The sequence below is a fragment of the Abramis brama genome, assembly GCF_963993115.1.
Source record: "Abramis brama genome assembly, chromosome: 8".
In the NCBI taxonomy this organism is placed as follows: domain Eukaryota; kingdom Metazoa; phylum Chordata; class Actinopteri; order Cypriniformes; family Leuciscidae; genus Abramis; species Abramis brama.
Genome location: NC_139970.1, coordinates 31,344,892 through 31,363,134, shown reverse-complemented (window position 1 = coordinate 31,363,134; position 18,243 = coordinate 31,344,892). Strand labels below are relative to the sequence as shown.

The 18,243-nt window shown below is 35.9% G+C and overlaps 2 protein-coding genes across 4 annotated transcripts; one reads left to right on the top strand and one right to left on the bottom strand.

Annotated features, from left to right (window-relative positions):
- Positions 1-17: 17 nt before the first annotated feature.
- On the bottom strand, positions 18-7,829 carry LOC311088169 (MOB-like protein phocein). 3 transcript variants are annotated; one of them, XM_084121874.1, is made up of 9 exons: positions 7,647-7,774; positions 6,104-6,262; positions 3,543-3,605; positions 3,044-3,144; positions 2,569-2,611; positions 2,300-2,386; positions 1,876-1,955; positions 1,022-1,133; positions 18-549 (listed from the first exon to the last, which is right to left on the bottom strand). In XM_084121874.1, the coding sequence occupies exons 1-9, from the start codon at positions 7,647-7,649 to the stop codon at positions 418-420; spliced, it is 780 nt and encodes a 259-aa protein (XP_083978000.1). In that variant the 5' UTR covers positions 7,650-7,774; the 3' UTR covers positions 18-417. The 3 variants fall into 3 exon arrangements, with proteins under 3 accessions (XP_083978000.1, XP_083977998.1, XP_083977999.1); XM_084121872.1 differs by lacking the exons at positions 6,104-6,262; positions 7,647-7,774 and adding an exon at positions 4,314-4,406; XM_084121873.1 differs by lacking the exons at positions 18-549; positions 1,022-1,133; positions 1,876-1,955; ... (2 more) ...; positions 3,044-3,144; positions 3,543-3,605 and adding exons at positions 5,605-5,795; positions 5,914-6,003 and having other exon boundaries at positions 7,647-7,829.
- Positions 7,830-8,351: 522 nt separating this feature from the next.
- On the top strand, positions 8,352-15,921 carry hspd1 (heat shock 60 protein 1). Its single transcript, XM_084123486.1, has 11 exons — positions 8,352-8,511; positions 10,317-10,492; positions 10,962-11,297; positions 11,736-11,831; positions 11,927-12,020; positions 12,103-12,271; positions 13,543-13,642; positions 13,803-14,048; positions 14,135-14,309; positions 14,407-14,585; positions 14,999-15,921. Exons 2-11 carry the CDS (start codon positions 10,319-10,321, stop codon positions 15,155-15,157), a joined length of 1,728 nt encoding a protein of 575 aa, XP_083979612.1. The 5' UTR covers positions 8,352-8,511; positions 10,317-10,318; the 3' UTR covers positions 15,158-15,921.
- Positions 15,922-18,243: the final 2,322 nt, after the last annotated feature.

Genomic DNA, 18,243 nt, shown 5'->3' with positions numbered 1-18,243 from the left:
AAACGCATAAGCGTAAACTAGGTACAAGTCTTTTATTAACAATTGACATAATGAAAATACCATACATTTTAGTTCATTAAAAAAAAAAAAAAAAGAGGACGAAGTGGGCCAGGTAAGAACCCTCCACCCATGTAATAACTTAACAACAAGGGAAAAGACAGGGTGAATATCACCAGACTTGTTATAGTCGAGAGAGGGGGAAAAAAGAAAGGAAATTCTTATTGGTTAAGCAGGATTTACAATGGAGATGGAGTGAGATATGTACAAGGAGCTGCTGATGTTACATTTTGATTGTTACAGCTGAATGAAGAGGTTTGGATCAAACAAAGCATTAGTGAGTGGAAAAGTAACAAAATGACTAAAGTTGTATGCCTCTGCTGTCTGGATGCTAGAGGCTGAAGATGCACAAGATACAGCTCAGGCGTCACTCTCCCCAGCAGTGGCACTCTGGACTTCCTCTTCCAGGATGGGCACAATGAGGTTATCCTTAGACATTAGGTTGTACTTCATCACAAAACGAGTGAAGCGGTGACACAAGAAAGTCTCATTCTGTGGGAGAGAGATGATACTCTTGATACAATGTCAATCGGATGCCAATCTGAAACTCCTTTTTAGGAACCTGCCTCCTACTGACCATAGCAGGAATTGTTGCTAGCATGAACAGTAGTTGCTTTGTCATGAGCACTGTCATTATCATGCTTAGCATTCATTTTAATTTAAAGTAATGGCCTCTAAGACAGAAATTTCTGACCAACTGGAAACATTCTTAATGAGCAGCAATTCCTGTTGTGGTGCACAAACTCACAATTGCTCTATTGAGCATAAAAATACAGCACACAAATATTGGGTAAAACAGTTGCATGATTGAAGTATGTTTTCCTATTTTTCAAGAGGTTCAGAAATGTGTGAAATGACGCCGAAATAGGCAGTGCAGTAGGTTTTGGAGCAGAGCTGATATTCTGTTTTATAAAATCTATGTGCTTATGGATAAAAAAAAATAAAAAAAAGAATTCTTGCTTACCTCATACTTGTCAAAAATCTGGCGGTGGTGAAAGTAAGCATGGGAGAAGATCCTATAGATGCGACGGCAAACCGAGCCCAGTTTGGCCACAGATGATTCCTTAATGCTGACGCTATATGGAAAGCAGTGAGAGAATCAGTGGCTACACAAAACAAAACATCAATGGCTTGTTTACAGCTAGAAAATCCTAGAAATGAACATAGTAATGCATGGATGCTCAAATCTGCTCATAGAGGACTTCCTTCCATGGTAGTTTAGATCCAGCCCTCACCTGAAACTAGTCAATTTAATTTGTGTATATATAGCGCTTTTCACAATTCACATCGTTTCAAAGCAGCTTTTACAGAAATTCATGAAGGTAATGCTCATAATACCAATGATTAACTGTCCACATTTTGCAGTTTAGAGCTGGGCGGTAGGATCATTTGCATATGATGATGATGATATAAAGAGATAAGATTTGCTATTAAGTATAAATCGTGCTCTGTGAGTGTACTCCATGTATGCGGATACAGCTGGATATATTTTTAGTAATTGGAGCAAGCTGTTGATTCATTATGCATTGAAAGTTTGAGCTCTGTAACGTTGTTTAATAATAGAAATTTGGTGTAGTAAAAAGCCTAATTACTATTTAGTGATGAGTATCACTGCCAAGATTAAATGATGCATATAAATGACAGGTATGAAGATTTATCGCCCACCCCTAAGCAGAAAAAAAATCAAGGTTTTGGGGTTGAATAAAAACTAATCCAGTGTGTTTGAGCAGAGCTGGAACTAAACCCTGCAGGAAGACAGATCTCTAGGAGGAACAGTGAACACCCCTGCTTTAATAGATTAGATGTTCAATAACTCACCGGCTGGGAAAATACTTGTTGCTGTTGAGAAGACACGCAGCTCCATCGAGGGTGTGCCTTGTGTAGTCAATGGCAGGGCACTGTGAGCCACAGCAAACAAACAAATCAACATAAGACACAATCATCTATATTTTAGCTTCTCCAGCTCAAGTCGGTTCAGAAATTCATTAGGGCTAATCAATAATAAAAAAAATAACCAACAACAAATGTACACTGATTAATCACATTCTGCTCACAAAAAAATTAAATAAATAAAATATGGTATTTTTATCTGATTAATTGAATACCTAATCAACTGATTAATGTTAGTTGCAGCCCTAAAATTCATACATGGACATTTTAAGATCATGTCTTTAAGGTTTTTTTAAGATCATGGGAAACATAAATTCAGTCTTTCCAAACTTTTGACACAGAGGACACTCACCTCTTTGGGAGTCTTATGGGCAGCACACAGAAAGATCCACTGCTCAGTGGCCGTCATCTGGGTACATGTGTCCGGATGACACTCATTCTATGGCGCAAAGCATTATAAGTATTTTAATATTAAAAATATATTATTAAGACAACAGTAAAGTCTGTCAACTAAATCTGGCATGACAAGGAGACATACGTTAATTTTTAAATGAATAGTGCAGTACAGACTACTTGAGTTGTTTGTGAGATAACAGTAATAGTTGTAAGAAAGATAATTACCTGCAGTTTAACTGCCAAGCCATTGAGCTCCAAGCAGAACTGTCTATATATAAAAATAAAAATCACATGATATTTACATTTACACTATTCCCATGGACACTGCAGCAACAAGTGTATGATAACATTTTGTGGACCCACTTTATATTAAATGTCTTTAACTATTATGTACTAACATCTAAATTACTCATTTGATACAGTGCACTTATTGTGTACATACATGTTTTTATGTTGTACTTTTTTTTTTTAAATACCTGCTTGTAATTACAGCTGTTTTCATTTCCACATCAACAGCAGCATACGTGTTTTGCAATTTTTGACGTACATGGTAGATAAAGCCAATTAATATAAAGTAGCACCCATTTAGTCATCAAAAACAAACAGAATACACATACACTGAGATGGAGTCATTACAACACTAGATGTGAAGGATGAAATGGTCAGAGTTTTAGAGATTAATCAGAGATTAATAATATACCTGAGATGTTCATATTTCCACACCCCCTCATCCTGTCCCTCTGGGGGCTCCATAATCTTCTCTATGTTGGAACAATCTGAGCGGATGTTCTGCTGAATATACTGAAAAGGAAAACATATTACTATGAATCACATTTTAGGGTCAGCAATTAATGGAAGTTGCATGTCTTTTCTTCCCTATTGTGATGTATATGAGTAAACAGCTTCTTGAACAAGAAAAAATGTAGGGCGGAACTTGATTTTGTCCGTTGGGAATTGATTGGATTGTTGGGGTATGCTATTGCTGCAATCTCATGTGAGTGACAGGTTGTCCCGCCCTCGCACCAGTTCCTCATGTAAAATTACTGTACTGCTTAAAAAGACTTAGAATATAGTACAATAAGCATAGTGACAACTTTTACAGTGTTTTTTAGAGCTTGACAGAATGTGGTCACTGTATTGAAAACAGCACCTCTCAAAAATATTATTTTGTGATCCACTCAAGTAAGAAAAGCTCTCACCTGTTGCACTGCCAGGGTGCTGTCCATCTCTTCAAAAGACTCATCAGACCAGTTATAGAAGTCCTAAGGATTAAAACAAAACATGTTAATAGGGCTAGCACTAGAATAATCAACACAACTGTATCAGTAATTGCTGTTGACAGAACATATTTGATAGATATACACTTCAAGGGACTTTTAGACAATTTACTATAGGCCTAGTTCTTACGTTGTAACCATAATCTATATCTATATCTATAGCTACTAGACCCGTGGTCCCAATGGTTTTGTCAATTGCGTGAAGTATTAGAGACTCAATGCAGCAGTGCAGAGCAGCTGAACGCTTCATGACTCGGCTATATAATGTTATTTTAACTTAATTGTGTTTTAAATACAATAATTTAATGTATATAAACATCAGTAGTTGTGTGCATCCGGGTACTTTTAAACGGCTGTTGCTAGCTGACTGCTGTTAGCCAAATAACTAGATCGTGAAAACCTGCCATTTCGGACACCTTCTAACTCCTATTTCACATCATATTCACCAACTTACAAAAGAGAAGATAAAATCCTATTATGACACGATGATTTTAACAGAATATTCAGGTAAAACCCTTCAATTGAGAATCATTGGTCTTCACGGTTAACTGATAGCTTAGCTCTTTAGCATATCTGCGGCTTCCGCTCCCACGAAAACAAATCGTTTTTATTTTATTATTACATTGCAATATACTTTGCGAACTGATTTGAGCTTGGAAAACGATTTAAATTGTTATTCGTTGTTCATTTTACCTTCGCCTTGGTGCCTGGTCTATTCCTCCTCAGAACAGCTGTGCCCTCCGCCATGACCATCTCGACAGATTTAGAGTTTGATTGACAGCGCGCCCCCCAATGGACGAGTAGAACTACTACAGGAAGAGCTCAGATTCAGTGACCCCAACAAATATTGGACAAAATGCATGTTATTGCGTTGCATCTCAAAAAAAAAAGTTGTAATTATTTTAAAACATTTCTATTATTCTAATCCTTGCCGATGGGAAGGGCATTATGCACTGATACTCTCAGGTTTTAACTGACCTGGGGCCAGTTGTACTAACACAGCCATAATGTCTTAAGAACTAGTCGTCTGACCAACTAGCAGTTAACCAATGGACATTTCATTCTCAAATTTGATCAATGAATTAAAAACGATTTTGAAAAATGTCTTGAAAAAAAATTATGACTAAATTGTAATAAACGGTTTATGAAACTGGCCGCAGTGTGGAAACTCCAGGTGGCATCTCATATGACTTTTACACCTTCCATCTAACAAGTCCACAAAGACCTGACTAATAGAGTAGCTTACTGTAAGCATTATTATCCCTTATGTTCTTATTTTAAATGACTCAAAGCCCTTCTTATAGAAATGAAAAGCCTTGTGTCCATTCATGTTTATTTTGCTGATTTTTTTTATGGTTTTCCTTTTAAAGGAATTAAATTATAGCCTATGTATCTTCCTAGGGTACACTACTTTTTTACACAACAATACTCTATTTTTTAGATCTATTCATCAACATTATATTTGTACTTAGCAACTGATTATTGTATATCATGTCAAATAAGAAAAAGCCATTCTTCATACTTCAATAATTTTTAATGAACAAAAATGTAATGTCAGTTGAAAAAACATTTTATATAATGAATTATAGTGATTAAAAAGTCTAGGAGTCAGATTACTTTCAGAAGGCACTGTACAATAATTATTTTAGTTATACCTTCTGATCACATCCTGCAGCACATATTCATAATCAAAAGGAAATTATTAGGGAGATAAAAGATATTCAGTAAAAAAAAAATTAGCAATAGAATTAGTAATTCACTAGTTACTTTATCATCATAGTCCAAACTCCATCTGACTTCATTATAAACTTGTACAAAGTTAAGAATTAGAGAACATAATTGGACCGTTAAAAAAATGGACCGTTCATGAATATGGACTATGAAGTCATTGGAATTCATATTTTGTTTCCTAATACACACAATTTAGACAGTCCTTTCACATAATCAATTCCAAACTGTTCTGTTACACGAAGAAGCAAAGACGAAACATCAAGATCACTTTATTTGAACAAAACATGATCATACTTATTTACAATCAAATGACATAGAAAAAAGAAAACAAATATTGAACAGCCATTCTTTCTACGAGCTCCAGAATGACGCAGATGGATGAACAAGCAGACTTCATTCTACATATTTGCCAAGAATATCTCCATCCCGGAAAAGGAAATAGTCCTACAAAAGAACAGAAAACGGCAATTGTAAAATCAAGTTACTTTTATGCAAATTATAATTTAGTTAATAAGAAATACATAACAAAACAATTTAATCTAATCATGTCAAATTTTCGAACCTTATCCTCAAGTACAATTTTAGTTCCTCCGTACTCAGGCAGCAAAACTTTATCCCCAACATTGACACAGACAGGTGTTACTTTCCCATCCTGAAAGACAGACATTATTTAAACTCTGAAGTACAACCTATAGATCTCACACAGATGTTTCAATCAGATCATAAAACATGATTAACTTTGATTAGGTTACCTTGTTGGTGAATCCTGGACCCACTGCTACCACTGTAGCCTGTTGCACTTTGGCTTGAGACTTTTCTGGAATCATGATGCCTCCTCTTGAAACGGTCTCTGCAGCAAGCCGTTCCACCAACACACGGTCGAACATGGGAAGGAATTTCCGGAAAGCCTGCTGTGGGGCAAAGAAATGCTTAGTGCAGTGTAGAAATAGTCGATGCATGTTTCACAACACTGTAAAAGTTCCAAAAAAATAAATAAAACCACCAGGGGGCGTTACAGACCAGGCTAAGCGAAAACCAATTGTTTGGCTTTTCCTTTCCTTCTCCTATAAGTTCTTGATTTCGGGTTATAAAAATCTTTGATTGACCTTCTTTAAAAGGCCAATTTTAGGCTACCAAATTAGACACATACTTCAAGTAGACAACTTGGAGAAAGAAGATTGACCATCACCCTGTACACAGTTTCAAAGACACAAGCTGCTGCTTGTCTGAGAACAGATGTGTGTGTGTGACCTTGAGTGAAGGTCGTGTATGGAGGAGGGTAGATGGAATATAGGAGATGTTGAGGGTTCATGTTGGGGAGGAGAAAAGTTTGGAGGTTTTGTAAATGTTTACCATCCTGGTGAAGGACGAAAGGACAGGCAACAAGATAACCCCCCCAAGGCTGAACAGTCAGGAATGTAGAAGATTCTAGAATGAATCAGCTGGGCATTTTACCTTACCTTATAACACATTTGTGATGAATTACAATGTAATTTATAATTCAAGTCACAAGTGAAGTTTCCTACAGTCTGGTTGGTAGCCAATGAAGTATGCACATACTTACTACGCTATGGCAGTTTATCAGAAGGGTTAATAAACACAGATAACAGTCAGTCCTGCTTAAGAGAATACTACTATGCCTCAATCTAACTAAAGACAAAGGCACAACAATTACTGTACATCACAAATCACACGTGTTCGCTCCATACAAAATGACCCGGAAGTTCATTTCTTCCTGAAATGCTATTGGTTGAAATGATCTTGGAGCTTAGCTGAACGTGAAAACACGATTCAAGTTATCTAGTTATGATCATGGAAATATGTTCATTTTTCACAAGCAAGATGTGACAGATACCTGCAAACAAATATACTTTACACGCGTGAACAGATATCCTCACACTATACAGACTGTCATATGAAATTTTAAGCAGTAAAATAATTATACCACCTTTTAAACAATACTATATTAGGAGGTTAAACTTGTCTAAAAAACAGCCATAATTTAGCATTTCATGAAACAAACCGGTTTACCTGCGAAAATCACCAATCCTGATGACAGAAAACCACGCATTTTAAACATTTATCCCATACTTTACATGTACTAAGTAACATACTTAGCATCACATCATTATCTCGTATAAAGTCAGAGCATGACTACATTACTAACCGTGACCTTGCAGTTGCAATTGATGGAGGATTATAAAACATTGCGCGATCTCATTCACAAAGATCAAATAGTTATTGAAACAGCTCATTCAGATGATGCAACTAGATGAATTATGTTACGCGTCTTACCATTTTAGTTGATCTTTATGAAATGAGCGTGCAGCAGAGCAGCATAAGACAGTCACACTGGATCACTTCACTGTTCACTCCTGCGATCCACGTGAAGAAGAAATGTCTGGAAGGCCACTGCGCATGCGCCAAAAGACAATCTTTACCGACCCCGTCCTACAATCTAGAATATTCCTCGATCGCCTAAACGTTGCACAAAGACATTTAAATATATATATATATATATATTTTTAGTGTGTGTGCAATTTCTATTCTAAAAAGACGGCACAAATTTAAAACTGAAGTGGATTACAAATAACCAAAGAAATAGTAAAAAACAAAATAAAGGTTGTGAATGAATGGTAAAAGTGGCAATATAATAAAATAAATAATAATAAACACTGATAATTATATAATACAAAATACAAATATATTATAAAACTATTAACAAATCCATAGACATTTGAAAAACGCAATAAATTCGGTGGTTGCACAACCCTGACCTCTGACGTCTTTTTTTCTCCAATAGAATCAGCGAAATTTCTCGAACTTGAAACCCAGGAACGAGCATAATAACAATTTAATGGCCAATTTTTGTATATTTTATTTATATTTTCCCTCAGTATCAATAAAATGTGTTCAGTGGCATTGAGGCAAAAAGCAAATGAAAGGACGTATGTATTTAAAGAGAATAATCAAGTATTTAATGAGAGTATTGTGTTATTCAGATGTCGGGGCGGCGGGGAGGTTACCCGGATGAAGAACACATGTTCGCTAAAGTGTGTGTAACTGCAGCAAATCTAAAGCGGCTCCTCAGCTTAGATCATTCAGTCTGCTGTACTGACGGTCACGAGCATCCCTTCATTCACCTACAGACCACTCTGCAGTAAGTCATTTAGAGAATTATCCATCTCTATAAAAGCGTATCAACATACTATATTGCATAACGCTTTTAACCGGCCTGGTAATATAAAGATGAAGTTATTGAGATCAAACAGGCAGACACGTAACACCATCATGTAATGCTAGTAACTGTAACTGACTTTAACTGTCAGTTTGTTTCTTGGATTTGAAAGTAACATCGTGCATGTTTATTGACTAGTTAGCTGTCATTTAGTCATATTTTAGTACATTTATACGTTATTGCAGATGCTGCTTATCAGAATTAGACTAAAAAACGTGTTTCGCACAGCATGTGCACTGCTTAACCATTATACTGCATTGGTGTTATATCTGCTGGCTTGACTAACGTTACTGTTTTATAAGCAAAAGAAGTAAAGCGCAGTCTTAAGTGAAATATGGTGATGATTATAGCTCGCATGCTAACTATAGAAAATTCTACGAAACTGAGGCCTAAGCATTTTATATATGTATGGATTAATTAATCGGTGTCAGGGCTACAATGTGTAGTTTTAATAAAACAAAAGGAATACTCCGGGAATTAACGTGAACTCATGGAGATGAAAGGAATCATTTCCGTCTCTGTCGTGACGCGGGGTGATTTTGACCTTGTGACGGACGCCCTGAACACACGTGGGTTAGATGAGGGACTCTGCATCTACACGTTTACGTCAACACACATTTCAGTTTAGTTTAAAAAACTTTTAGCCCTGCGTTTTAAAACCTTTTTTCCACTTTTGATTTTTTTTATTATCTGTTTTCTTCTTCTTCTTTTTTTCGAAACATTATCCATGAGAATCATGAAATTGTGATTATCTCCTCACATTTACTAGATCAATATTAAAACATTTTACGGAATGTTTTGATGTTAAGGACATTAAGTATAAAGAGAGTAGGTTAACGAATAAATGAATGAATGAATCAGGCAGTGTAATCCATTCAAGGACCAGCGGGGGCAAAGTCTATTTTTTGGAATCTGGGGTGGTTAGCATGTGACCTCGACAATAGACTTATTTTTGTATGTGGTTAAAAAAAAAAAAAGAAGTATTTTCTTAGAAATGAATGCCATGTATTAAAATGTTTTTACTGCCGTACAGATATCACTAAAATTCCTATGACAAATCACGTTAGTCTGTGACTAGGCTATGCAAATCAAAAAAGAAACTTGAGTGGCGTGCTGTCTGTGGCTATTTGCCAATCAGAAACGGCTGTCTGCTACCCTCAACCAATACCGTGAGTTTTGGGCGGGGCTACCTGTTTTTTTTTTTTTTTTTAATGAATGGTTCTCAACCAGGGGGCTGAGGCAAACTTCCAATAACAAAGGTGACTAACAAAGACAAAACAACTAAAAATCCACATTTCATATTTTTAATTCATTTTTTTTAGTATTTGAAGAACCAGTATTTCCAGGGTGTTGGATAACCTGGATACGCGAGGAAGCCTCATTCTGAAAGTGTGATTTTCTAGACTTTTAAATGTAAATGTAACAAAATATTGTGGGTATTTTTTATAAAGAATTGCCAAGATCTTGTGGGCATTTTTAAAGAGTATTCATTTAGTTTAGTTCTGCCAAGCTCTAAAATATTTTATCAAGTAGAAATTGTGATATATTTCCGGAATATTTTGTCCGGAAAATGGGACAATGGGGGCCATTATAAAGTTGATAATCACTAGTCTTCTGAGAACAATTAACTTTTTTTACTAATACTTTAATGGTGTAGAAATCACTTACAATTATTATTATTATTATTTTAAATATTGAATGTTATGCTTCTGCTCTCTTTCTCTTAGAAATGCTGCGTTTACCCAGTGTAATGAAACAGATGAGGCCAGTGTGCAGGGCGCTGGCCCCACACCTGACTCGTGCGTATGCCAAGGACGTCAAGTTTGGGGCAGATGCCCGGGCCCTCATGCTTCAGGGCGTTGACCTTTTGGCTGATGCCGTGGCTGTCACCATGGGACCAAAGGTATGCTTAGTTTGACAAGTTTCTAGAGGAACAGTAGACATGTTATTGCTCTTAAAGGAATAGTTCACCCAAAAATGAAAATTGTCATTAATTCCTCACCCTCATGTCGTTCCATAGCCGCAAGACTTTTGTTCATCTTCGGAACACAAATTAAGATCTTTTTGATGAAGTCTGAGAGCTTTCTGTCCCTCCATAGACAGCTACGCAACCGAAACTTTGACGCTTCAAAATAAAGAGATCAGTAGTTGTAGTTGCGTAACTGTCTTTTGGAGGGATAGAAAGCTCTCAGATTTCATCAAAAAAGATTTTCATTTGTGTTCCGAAGATGAACGAAATTCTTGCGGCTTTGGAACAACATGAGGGTGAGGAATCGATGAAAGAATTAAAATTTTTGGTGAACTAACCCTTTAAAGCCAAGTTTGTAATCATTAATGGAAGAAACACAACTAGATTGGCCTCTTTCCCCCAGGGTCGCACCGTTATCATTGAGCAGAGCTGGGGAAGCCCCAAAGTCACCAAAGATGGTGTCACTGTTGCTAAAAGTATCGAGCTGAAAGATAGGTATAAGAACATCGGGGCCAGGCTGGTACAGGACGTGGCCAACAACACTAATGAGGAGGCTGGTGACGGCACTACAACCGCCACAGTACTGGCACGTGCTATTGCCAAGGAGGGATTTGACACCATCAGCAAAGGCGCCAACCCTGTGGAGATCCGTAGAGGAGTCATGATGGCAGTGGAAGAAATCATCAATGAACTCAAGAAACTCTCCAAGCCAGTCACAACACCTGAGGAAATTGCTCAGGTAAAAAGTGGTCTTAAATTCGACATGAAATAGAAGTTGCATTAGTCTATTCTTCCCTATTATAATGTATGTCCAAGTGAAACAACTTCTCGAACAAGGAAAAAATTAGGTCGGGTCTTCAGGGAATTGATTGGATTGTTGTGGTTTGCTATTGCTGTGATCTCATGTGACAAGTTGTCCTACCCTTGCGTCGGTGAACACATCATCAGAAAAGAGATGTAGTTGCACGAGGGAGGGGGAAGTTATTTTGATTAAAGCACATTAATTTAAAAAAAAATGTGCGTGAAAATCATTTATAATAAATATGGCAATATAAAATAAAATAAGAATGGTCAGTTCAGATTTCATGGTGACCTTAACCTTAAATACTAAATGTGGTCAGAGTTTTTTTGGCCTTTTTCTTTAAATTTTATTTCCATCAATCTTTCTTTGACACAGGTGGCCACTATTTCTGCCAATGGAGACATTGAAGTTGGTAAAATCATCTCCAATGCCATGAAGAAAGTTGGACGCAAGGGTGTTATTACAGTGAAGGTAGGCTGCTACAGTGAAAGTAGTATTTAGTACAGATGGAATTATGGTTTGGTCCTTAAAATATCTCAGACTCAAACTGTTATTATTGTTTAAAGGATGGTAAAACCTTACATGACGAGCTTGAGATCATTGAGGGCATGAAGTTTGATCGTGGCTACATTTCTCCCTACTTCATCAATACCGCTAAAGGTGCGTATTTGGTATTGGAAGGTCATGTGTATGTACCAGTATTAAGGCTGGAATGACAACAGCGTTTATTCTCTTCTTCCAGGCCAGAAGTGTGAGTTCCAGGATGCTTACGTGCTTCTGAGTGAGAAGAAGATCTCCAGCGTACAGAGCATCGTACCGGCTCTGGAAATTGCCAACCAGCATCGCAAGCCTCTGGTCATCGTGGCTGAAGATGTGGATGGAGAAGCACTCAGCACTCTGGTCCTCAACAGGTTTGTTTCTCTAACATAAATAACATCAAGTCCACAAGAAATGTGTGAAATGGATAAATATGAAAGAGAACTAGGTTTTATTAAGCCTGAACTTCCAAAAAAGTCAATTTACTGACTGATTCTGATTGCCATCCCTCACAAATAAACATTAGGCGCGTTTCCATTACAGATTTGCGCAAAACTTTAGTGATTTTTTTTCACTATAGACAAAATCTATTGCGAAATGTTTCCTCTCGCGATAAATCATTCCAGAAATCATGGTGACAGATGTTGGTAGGTTTACATATATCCCAGCCACTGCACTAGCCATTATTATTAATCGAAGGAGACATATGTGTGTGTTTTCCAAGCATTAATGGCAAGGAAAGACCTTTTATACTTGTGAGCGGCACATATGAGGAGTTTCTGGGTGTTTCTCCCTCATATCTGCTTCGAGGTCTTGATTGTGGCATTTCTTTGAGGTTTAGAATCCAGTATTCCTGTAATTCTTTGTCTTTTATGAATTTAATAAAGAACTCTGTCTTGTATTCTGTCCAAATACATCACGTCATCTGTGTCAGGTGACCTGTAAATGCGCAAAAACTCTTTCCATTGCAGTTTTGCGAAATATTTATTTTTTGAATTGCCTGAAAAACCATATAACCATGTATATTCAATTCGCAATTTGAAGGGTAATGGAAATGCAGCTAATAATACCACGTTAATTGTAATTAATACAATTGTAATTCATTGTTTTTCATAAAAATACTATTGTTGTACAGTTAGTTGTTTTATTAATTATGGAATCTCCTTTAAATAGTTTTCAGAATTTGATATTATAATAAATATTATATTCATTTATTGTTACATACATTTTAATGACTTTGGCTTCAAACAAAAGTCAATGACTGATTTTGATTGTCATACCTAACAAAAGTTGTTGTTGTTGAATAAATATGAAATCTTCTTAAATGTTTTTCAAATAGTTTTGAAATCATTACATCATGTATTAAAACCATTATTTTTAATAGATGACAGAATTATTAATAAAATACTATTACTGATTTTATAAAATATTTATTTATATATTTTTAATGACTTTGACTAATACTAGTGTGTGTGTGTGTGTGTGTGTGTGTGTGTGTGTGTGTGTGTATATATAACTACTGTAGTAATAGTATTTTGGTGGAAACCTTTTTTCTTTTTTGTAAGGGATGGTCATTTAGATGTTTACGAATAGCCTGTTATTTAAAGGTTCTGGGTTAAAGGTCAATGCTATATCTCACCAACAGGTTGAAGGTTGGACTTCAGGTCGTGGCAGTCAAGGCTCCAGGATTCGGGGATAACCGGAAGAACCAGCTGCAGGATATGGCAGTTTCCACTGGAGGCACGGTATGTACCCGTCTTGTCTTCGTCTGTATTCATGATTTTAAATGAACTCATTTAAAATGTCTCACTTATGTGATGCATCAACATATTGAATTGTGACGTGTATCATATCATGAGCTATTTTCCATTGCCAAATCTTTTAACACCCCTGAACTGTTTTTAGGTGTTTGGTGATGAAGCTATGGGTCTGGCCATTGAGGATATCCAGTTACATGACTTTGGCAAGGTCGGAGAGGTCATCGTAACAAAGGATGACACGATGCTCCTCAAAGGCCGCGGTGATCCATCAGCCATTGAGAAGCGTGCGAATGAGATTGCTGAACAGCTGGAGAGCACAAGCAGTGACTACGAGAAGGAGAAACTCAACGAGCGTCTGGCCAAGCTCTCTGATGGAGTGGCTGTGATTAAGGTATGAAAGCAGGAAGCGTGTAGCTTAGTGTAATGCATTTATCTGCCACCATCCTGATTTAAAAAAATCACTATTCTCTTTGTTAGGTTGGTGGAACAAGCGACGTTGAAGTAAATGAGAAGAAAGACCGTGTCACTGATGCGCTGAATGCCACTCGAGCTGCTGTGGAAGAGGGAATTGTTCCTGGTGGAGGATGCGCCCTGCTCCGCTGCATCCCAGCCCTGGAGAACATCAAGCCAGCCAATTCTGATCAGAAGATTGGTAAGGACGAGATCTCATCCTCAGTCCAGACCCTAAAACAAATAACCCTGTGTTAACTTCTTAAAACTGAGTTGTTGTTTTTTGCTTGCTCTTCCAGGTATCGACATTATTCGCAGAGCTCTTCGTATTCCTGCAATGACCATTGCCAAGAATGCAGGAGTTGAAGGCTCTCTGGTGGTGGAAAAGATCTTGCAGGGCTCTCCAGAGATTGGATATGATGCTATGCTTGGAGAATATGTCAATATGGTCGAAAGAGGCATTATCGACCCCACAAAGGTGTGTATGTGTGGTTCACAAACATAGATGTCACTGATTTAAACCGATAACTTCTATCAAAGTGGCTTTTAAATAAAGTCCTTTTGAAATAAAAAAATGTGACAAAAGTCTTCAATGTCACTTTATTTATTTTTTTAAGGAATCCTTGCTCTGAATGTATTCATTAAAATAATAATCACACTGACGCTACATTTTTATATACTTTATTGTGATGCCCAATACATTTTAATGTATTGCCTAAATTAATTTGTAGCATTTAAACTGATTATTTTTTAATTTAGACAAAATGCCATTGAATTTTAATATTTGCCATTTACCAGTTATTGGCTATAACATGAAAATAATGATTGGCTTATTAGTATCTGCCAGAATTGTAATGCTTTTATTAAAATGAAATATGTCTCCCCCTGCAGGTTGTGAGGACGGCATTGCTAGACGCCGCAGGTGTTGCGTCTCTGCTGTCGACTGCTGAAGCCGTTGTCACCGAGCTACCGAAGGAGAAAGAGGACATGCCAGCTGGAGGAATGGGAGGAATGGGAGGCATGGGAGGAATGGGTGGCATGGGATTCTAAACCGATTTTCACTGACTTTAGTGGAAGGGTTGCGGGCAGGGGACATGATTTGCCCCTCCCTTTCAACTTAGAAAAACCTGCCGAAACTGAGTGCTAGTGGTCTGAACATGGAGCAAAAGAAATGGATGTTACAGTCTCCCATCCTTCCACCACTGTCCGATCTTATCTCTTTACTCATGGCTGAAGACATCACCCTACTTCTTTAAAGACAATTTCCCGATTATGTGACCAGGGATAATGAGTCTGTTCGCCTTTGTTCTGTAACATTGTGCTCACTAATGTCTAATGGGAAAAGTGCATTTAACAAATTGCATATTGTCATGCTGTTGTACCATGTGATATATAGCTGGTTCTGAATGACCATCTGTAGGGGCTTAAAAAGCCAGACGTTATGGTTTAAAGTCTGCCTTCTTGAGCAAGAAAGTAGTTGAAACTACAGATAATTTTTTTTTTGTACATGGTTCATTGTTTCATATAAAAATAAAACCCTCATTTGAGGATAACTCTGACAAAGCATGTACTTGTTTTGCCTTTCAGTTACAGTTTTTCCCACTGAATGGAAATGCTTGGATATCAGCTTGCAGAATTGTTCGCTAATGTTTTCCTTCTTTTTTTTTCCTTCTCTGGATTAATATCTAAAAGTGATGTTCACCCAAAAATGAAACTGTCATTTATTCTCCCTCATGTTGTTCCAAACCTGTATGTTTCTTTTTGTTTTTCTTCTTCTGTGAAACAAAGTTGATACTAAAAAAAAATATCATTGGACCCCACTGACTTTTGATTTTATATATATATATATATATATATATATATATATATATATATATATATATATATATATATATATATATATATATATATATATATATATATATCTATATATCTATATCAATGTAAAAAAATTATGACAATATTATTTGTGGGTGAACTAATCTTTTAAAATCTGAGCTTTAAACATCTTTTGGTCAAGACTAGAGTTTGTGAGGAAGGTTAAGTGGAGGGATGGGTGAACTTGTTGCACATCAGTTTAAAAACAAGCGTATGCCCAACAATATACTGAATACAATGTGTGAATTAATTTTAAAGATCTAACTCTTCGGTAGTCCAGTGGTACAGAATCGTGTTTGAAAAACTGCTGTTCATTAAGAGATTTTTTGTTTGTTAGTTTTTTTTTTTTTTTAAGCTATATTCTCTATGAATGTGCAACAATCATCCAACAATGTTTTGTACAATATAGTCATTAATTCTGTATTTTTTATTTAATAAAATTCAGTGTTCACAAAGAAATGAATTTTGTCCCGTCAACGTCCTAGCCAATCAGTGGCTTCCTTCTCCGGAAGATAATCCTTTTAAAATAGTGATGAATTTAGCCTGCATCATTGCATACTTCCCTACTATATAGTCTATCTTTAATATGTCAGTGCCATTGTTTTGTCTCAAGATTCACGCCAGTAATGTTTTTTTCTAAGTCACGTTCATAAATGTCTTAATTGAACTAAGGCCTAATCCTGGCTTAATCTAACCCGTCTGTGAAACCAGGCCTCTAAGTCAATGAAGTCATCATAAAACACCACTCAAAACTCAAGTTCATCCACTGAAGAATTGACTGGAATGTGAAAGGGCATTCCATAGTAGACTACACTCCTCAAAACACCAGCAGCCTTAGTCACATCAGCTGAAAATGAAAATCGTGAAGTTGTTTTGATGATTACAAAGACAAACATTTGTTTCCTTTGTAATGTGCACTGATGCAACCAGGAACATATCAAGAAATCGCTTCATTCTGATTTCATGTCGAGTCTTGACTTGAAATACAACACCTTTAATAAGTCCTAAGTAGTTGTTTACATGAAAATGATGCTGGTTTGACATCCAACCATCATTATAGGGGCCATATTTGATTTTTATTTATGATACATTTTGTGCAATTGTTTTTTTTTTTTGTCCTTTTGTAGCTTGACAGCACATGGTCACAGTTTATTTAATGTTGTGTCTAAAAGAGCTGCATGAAGATGCTAAAAATAAAAAAAAATCTCCAAAGAGGTTTGAGGTAAATGACAGAATTTGAATTTTTTAAGGGAACTAATCCAGATCAGTAGTTCATATACACTTCCTTTCAAAAGTTTTGTAAGATTTTCTTTTGTTAAATAAATTAAAACTTTTTAATTTTGATTAATTTATTAAAAGTGAGTTAAGCCATTAAGATATTTATTACTTTTGAACTTTTTATTTATCAAAGCATCCTAAAAAAATAAATAATAATAATTATATAAAAATAATAATAATAAAAATTGTTTCTTGAACACCAATTCAGCATTTTAGACTCAGATCTAAAGGTAATGATTACTTGGTAATGATACTGAAAATTCAGCCTTGCCATGACAGGAATAAATTACATTATTAAATAAGTTATTTTAAATTGTAATAATACTTTAAAATATTTAGTTTTTATTGTATTTTTGATCAAATAAATGCAGCCTTGGTAAACCTCATGAGTCATAACTATATCTGAATGTAGATTAATGATCTAATGTAACATTTAATAGTTTTAATAACTTTCAGAGATCAGTTGACTAATAATAGTTTTGAGAATGTGTTCCTGTACTTTGCAAAAAAAAAAAAAAAACGGTCCTTGTTACAATGTAATTATCTAATTAAGTACTGAGTAATATTAATTTATAACATATACTTGCTATATTGTTATGGTTAGGATTTAGGGTTTGAATTGGGATTAATTGCATGCAATTGCTGTTATTACTAGTTAACATATGTCTGTAACAAGGACAGTGTAAAATAAAGTGTTACCATAACTTCTCTCAGGATGATAAATGACTGCTTCAGTGATCCAAAGGCTGAATAACATAATACTATTATACTAATACTATTAAACAGCAGTATTTCTTGCACATTTTCTGTGCAATAATAATAATAATAGAAATTTAGTATTCTATAACAATGCAAAATAACCATTTCTTTCTGAGTAAAAGGACTTGTGACGAATGTTACATGCTTCAATTTGATATTTATACCATTGAATAATTAATTCCATTTCACACACTATCTAAAACTAAAAATAGTAGACAGCA